We start from the raw sequence: 6,192 nt of genomic DNA, 5'->3' as shown, positions 1-6,192 counted from the left end.
TCTTTTTTGTGGATTTCAAGGGGTTATAAAGGTGCTACAGATGACAGGACTCCGAATTCTCTCTGTGCTGACGCCATGAGTGTGCGTTATGACATTGAAGAGCCTCTAGAGCTGATTTTTTCTGCTGTCCAGCAAGACAACTGATTCAGAAGAGGATGTATCAGAAGAAGATGGGGAGGAATATAACCCAGAGTATGATGAATCATCTTCAGAACAAGAAGAAATCCCTGAAGCTGAAAGAGAGACTTTCCTTTCAAAAAATGGCAAAATAACATGGTCCTCAGCAGCATACAACCAACAAGGCAGGCATGCAGAACAAAACGTAAGGAGCTCCTGAGAAACCTGATGATCCACCTTCCACAGCCACTTCCCCAACGAGGGCAAGTAAGAAGAAGAAATGCCAGTTCTGCCCTCAAAAGAAGAACTGTAAAACACATACTGTGTGCTATAGGTGAAAGAAATATATCTGCAAAGGCTGTGCACTTGCATACTGCGCTACATGTGCTAATTAATTTAATGGGCTATCTTATTTTTCATATTTTTGTCTTGTATTGTCCTAAATAGTTTACTGGAGGAAAACCAAGAAAGAATCTTTAGTCATTGGAATGAATACAAATGCATCCATAACTCATTTTCGCACATTTTTTTCCTTTTCTTAAGCTATAGAAATCCAAGTGAAGAGGGAGAACTATATCACACATAATGTGGTGAAGGACAAGTTGTTTCTTCAAGTAATATGAAATTTGGTGTTTAAAATTCAATTTAGCTGCTTATTTGGGGGGTTTAGTGAAGATGGGTCATTTTGACCCGGAGGATACAGGGTGTGTACAGGAAATGAGGACAACAGGAGGGTTAATATGACACTGACGTGTCAATGTATTTGAAGTTAGACTCGCTGTGGCAATCCCTAATGCGACAAGCCGAAAGTCATTTTACATGACTCAAAAAAAAACAAGTACCACAAACCAAATGCAATAGAATTGATTCATCAAATACATTAAACTTGATAAGAGAGCCTCATTCAAAATCGCGCAAGTTGGTAGGAGTTCGTTTTCTGTTAGTGTACTGTGCACAAATTAGTAAGGTTTTTTTTACACACATGTGCCCTCTCGTGACTATTGTAGAGAACCGCAGCTCTAAACTTTTATCGGTTGTGCGCATGCGCGTTGAAGAGGACTGTGATTTTTGTGGGGTTGGGTGGGGGGGGTACTCACTGTATGTACGCAGAAGTGAAGAAACACCCACCATGGCTTCGAGGTTTGTAGTTTGATTTTTCTGCACCTTTTAAAGTTATTTCTTATTTTTATCGGGGTACTTGTCATCTTTCTTTTTTTCTGATAGAAAACATTCCAAAGGTTTTTATGTTTGTTTTCTTAACAGGACTTGTGTAGTCCTCCTCCTCGGAGTGTTCCTCAGTGGACTGAATGCATCCAGGTACTGTACAGTAAATAATGTTGTATTGACTTTTGTCAGAATTGACAAAAGTAGTCACATTTTAAGTACAAGTAGCCTACAGAGGTATGTGGTTAAAAAAAAGCCATTCGTAAAAAGTTAGTGGAAATACAGATTCGTCTGCTGTACTTAAAAAATAGTAACAGCAAATAATAGTAAACATGTACTGAGAAGAGAAGATCTTGTTGACTTTACCACTCTGTGTTGGCATCTTTTTTTCCGTTGTGTCTTAGTCCGCAGAGGTTGAAAGAATTAACAATCCTATTTTGACAAAGTAAAGAGTAGAAATTATAGATGACTGTTTTCAAATGTGGAGAGTAATAGAAAAGTCCTTGAAAGAAAATTAAATACTCAAGTAAAGTACTGTATGGATAATTTACTTCATCACAGTAACAAACTATTTCTACTTGCTTACTTTTCATCACGGCATCTTGTTGGTCCATATCTGTAAAATAACAAAATACCGCTGAATGTTCTCATGACAGAATGGTATTAAACCAAGAACTTTCCAACCTTTTCAATGAGCTGTGGAGGCTGGACACAAATCGAATGACGCCTGGTGTAGATTACACCATCTCAGTTCAGGTATGAAGACTCTCCGCGCTTCACTCTTTGTGTGACTTTTTTTCATGCTGACTACAAAGAGGTGTTTGTTTTTGTTGTGCAAGGGCCGAGCAGGCTTTGTAAGCCCGGGCACACAGTTTGCACTCGATCATGCTTCCCTGCCTCTCTTCTCCAACGTCAATGAGCTCAAGATGAGGAACACCACCACCATCTTCAGTCAGTAGCAACTTTGATACCATCGTATTCTCTCGGGTCAAAAGTGTGTAGGTGATAATGAGATGCTGTCATAAGCCGAAGAACGAATGAAGTCACGGCTGTAAAGAGTGGCAGCCTTTATATCGAGATTACGTTTATTTTGGCGCTACAAGTAAGCTCCAGCCGACTGCTAGCATGTGACACATGCCTACTACTTTGGCCCTGTGGTAGTGCAGTCTGGTAGTTTACTACAAATGGTAGTAGTGTTTGGTTGCATAGTAGGAGGCCAAAGGTTGCACTAAGTCCTGGTAGTAGCTTCTTCTTGTGTGATTCTGATGTCTGGAAGGAAGGTTACTGTTAGCATGTGTGTGTAAATGTTTGACTCCGAGCATACGCTCCTTTAGGGCTTTTGAGGCTGCTGGACAATTATGAGAGGTCAACTGGCGTGGCTGAGCGTGTCACCACCGAGGAAAAGGTTGAGACCAGCCGCTTCTTGGATGCCATTTTAGAGACAGAAGTCATGAAGGTACAGTTCACACACGTTTGGACGACATCTCAAATACTTGGTTGCTGGACACATTTCATTTTAAAAATGCGCGGATGGGTCGGGCATGTCCTTCTTAGATGACATTGTCATTTTTTTATTATGTTGATTTTAAAAAAAAGTTGATTTTAATAATACTGCCCGAAGACGGCTGGGACAGGCTCCAGCATGCGACACTACTGAAGATAAGCAGTTCAGGAAATGGATCGATGGATGTATATTGCAATTTCTTTTTGTTTTATTACGACTTAGGTCCAATAATCGGCAAATTATTTCATAAAATAATGTTGAATGTGGCGGCCCGGTGGTCCAGTGGTTAGCGCGTTGACCTCGCAGTGCAGAGGTTCAGTTCCAGCTCCAACCTCCCTGTGTGGAACTGAAACTTGAAAATCAAATCGGGACTTGAGTGAATCGTTATATCCTTCGTCTCTGATTAAAAATTATCGTGAACATGAGTGGACAAGTGTTCTCAAACCTTAGACACTTGCACTGAAAAAAACTAACAATGCAATTGCAACGATTCTCCTGATTTGATGATCTATGATTCTATATGGGCGGCCCGGTAGTCCAGTGGTTAGCACGTCGGCTTCACAGTGCAGAGGTACCGGCACTTCCAGCTCCGGTACCGGTACCGGTCAATTCCAGCTCCGGCCTCCCTGTGTGGAGTTTGCATGTTCTCCCCGGGCCTGCGTGGGTTTTCTCCGGGTGCTCCGGTTTGCTCCCACATTCCAAAAACATGCATGGCAGGCTGATTGAACACTCTAAATTGTCCGTAGGTGTGAGTGTGGATGGTTGTTCGTCTCTGTGTGCCCTGCGATGGGCTGGCAACCGGTTCGGGATGTCCCCCGCCTACTGCCCGAAGACAGCTGGGATAGGCTCAAGCATCCCCCGCGACCATTGTGAGGATTGAGCGGTTCGGAAAATGGATGGATGGATGGAATGTTGAATGTACTTCTAAAAATTTTAAAAAATCAAATTTTATATTTTAATTAAACCATTTTTGGGGGGGGGGTGGTTGCTAAATTCATATGATAAATATGACAGGATATGTGAGAATGTACAATGCTTTGGCGAAATGTGTAGCCATACTTTGCCTCACCTCAATCCACATGCGTGTTGAATGTTCTTTTTCTCCCCCTTGAACGGCTTCTGTGGTGAGGCTGCAGCTGCGCCCCAAAGGGAGTTTTGTCTTTTCACTGGAAACATTCTTTCGCACAGAGAGAACAGTAAACATGTGGAACATCTGCGTGCAGCTGTGGAATGCTGCATTGTCTCGAGCTCGCTGCAAATTGGACCCATACTTGAGGAATTTCTGAGGGGGCTGAGTGTAGCTATTTGGCGTCTTGTTGTCTGTATTTTGTCATGTTTTCTAATCCGCATCTTGGTTACACCACACCGGTGAGGTTGGTGGATTATCTCAACAAAGGGGAAATGCTCACTTACACCGATTTAAACAGAAAGTTTTATGTCTTTGAGGTCAGCTCGCGCAAAATGAAACAAAAAAAAAGTCTGTTGTGTTTAAGTTTTTGTTCTGTGTACTAACCAACTTAACCCTTTCATATACAAATAATAAGATGTAACCTGATAACCAGATAAACTGTCCACCGTGGTAACCGCTGTCCCTGAAAGGGTTAAATGAGTCAAAGTGCGGTTCTCCTTGAGTGGGTTGATCTGATTTTGTCGGTGATTGTTGAGTGTCTGACACCAGATACCATTTTGTTTTGTTGTTGGTTTTTTTTTAATGTAGCGTACTCACAGATATCTGGTGAGTAAAGGACAATCTTCATCTAACTTGAGAGACTTTAAGAGTCAGCTGCGCCTAATCTGGTTTCATCTTTACCACAGACAGAGGAACACCGGGTAAGAGCACGCTCGCTGAACACACTGACCTTACATATATTCTGATATGAACTCACAGAGGGCGGCTTTTGATGGAGAAAAAAGAAAGTATGTGTAGACATCATTAAAACTCATAACTGTCTACCAGGTTGCCTGGCTTTAACAATAACTATCCAGAATGCAGCCGAATAAAGGGAGAGCGATTTTACCAAAAACAACGGGACGCTACAACACACGTTTGTGGTGGACTACTTTTTACAGGCCTGACTCCTGCGGCTTCGAGCACGTGTTTGTTGGAGAGGTCAAATCGAACAGTGAAATCACAGGCTTCCATAACTGGATCCAGTTCTACATGCAGGAAAAGGGCAGCCTGCTGGACTACAAAGGCTACAAGGCCAAGGAGCACGACTTGGTACGTCTGAACCATCGTCCGCTCATCGCTCCGGTCGTCACGCAGCCTTTAACGCCCGCGTCTTTTTCAGCCCGACGAGGACGATCACGTCATGAGCCTCCAGTTCAGTTGGCATAGCGTGCTCAAACCCGTGGGCAGCTCCTTCATCGGGACCAGCCCCGAGTTCGAGATGGCCCTCTTCACCGTCATCTTCCTCATGAACACGGAGAGAACCACCACGGTGCTGGTCAACATCGACCAGTGTCAGATGGAGCTGGTGGTCATCCGACACGGACGCTCCCTCGGCACGGCCTACCCCAAACTGCTCAGCAGCAACAGCAGGCACATTCGACAGCACTCACAATGATCTTCGATTTGATTTCAATTCAGCTTTATTCTACTTGGAAGTGGCCCACTGAGATAGTATACCTCTTCTCGGGATTCCTGGCCAAACAATAATAAAGGCAAATGCAGACTGAAATCTACTCGTGACCTATAAAGCAACTCATGACCGAGTATTGTTTGCGTTCCGGTTAAATGGCATTGTAGTGGTTTCCTCATTAAAGGTTTAGCAATAAAACAAGCATATCGGCTTTTCATTTTTTTGCTTATATTTTCAGTTCATTCACAACAGCCCTATGTTCTTGTGAACGTTAACCGTGCTTTTGCGGTTCTTTTGGCTGACATACGTGTAGTTCAGTCCCCACACAGGAACGCGGTAAATACAAGTGTGAATGGTTGTCTGTATATGTGCTCTTTGGTTGACTGACAACCAGTGATGTCATCTGCGTTGCTAACAATGAAAGTCTCGGTCTTAAGGGGCTGGCCGATGGCTGTCATCTAACGATTGTACTCAATGGCCCAGCGAACAGCTGGACGATGATGGTGTGCCCTTTAGCGCTTTCCACCCACTGTTTCATATGATGCGGCGCTATCCTAATGGCTCCTGCTGTGATCTCCTGAATTGTGGCATGTGCATATCAAGGTCACTCCAACACACCACTTCCGACAAACGCTGTGGGAACGAGCACTCAGCACTGGGTCAGTTTGTTCCCACAATCACTGCTGAAATGGACAGTGGTTCTTGCCTCTCTGGGTGCAACCTCCCCCATAAAATCAATGAGGATTAGAAACCCATCAGAAGTGTTGAAACCTCAGTGACAATTCCTCCTTCACCATTTCTTCGCCATTTTCTAACACAAATGAG

General features: G+C 43.5%; 1 protein-coding gene across 1 annotated transcript; it reads left to right on the top strand.

Moving 5' to 3' along the window:
* The first annotated feature begins 1,207 nt into the window (after positions 1–1,207).
* endouc (endonuclease, polyU-specific C) lies at positions 1,208–5,571 on the top strand. The gene is made up of 8 exons (XM_086110193.1): positions 1,208–1,257; positions 1,381–1,434; positions 1,938–2,037; positions 2,121–2,232; positions 2,616–2,737; positions 4,503–4,615; positions 4,856–5,006; positions 5,077–5,571. The coding sequence occupies exons 1-8, from the start codon at positions 1,247–1,249 to the stop codon at positions 5,350–5,352; spliced, it is 939 nt and encodes a 312-aa protein (XP_085966319.1). The 5' UTR covers positions 1,208–1,246; the 3' UTR covers positions 5,353–5,571.
* The last annotated feature ends 621 nt before the right edge of the window (positions 5,572–6,192 follow it).

The sequence above is a fragment of the Hippocampus guttulatus genome, chromosome 4 (genome assembly GCF_054856545.1).
Source record: "Hippocampus guttulatus isolate MCC_2025c chromosome 4, RoL_Hgut_1.0, whole genome shotgun sequence".
Lineage (NCBI taxonomy): Eukaryota > Metazoa > Chordata > Actinopteri > Syngnathiformes > Syngnathidae > Hippocampus > Hippocampus guttulatus.
Note: the sequence above shows the minus strand (reverse complement) of the source record. Positions and strands in the feature narration are given on the sequence as shown.

Bases quoted from the DNA above. Each gene is read 5' to 3' on its own strand.
- endouc (XM_086110193.1), top strand. The intron at 2,038-2,120 runs GTATGAAGACTC...TTGTTGTGCAAG, and splicing joins ATTACACCATCTCAGTTCAG to GGCCGAGCAGGCTTTGTAAG. The intron at 4,616-4,855 runs GTAAGAGCACGC...TACTTTTTACAG, and splicing joins CACAGACAGAGGAACACCGG to GCCTGACTCCTGCGGCTTCG.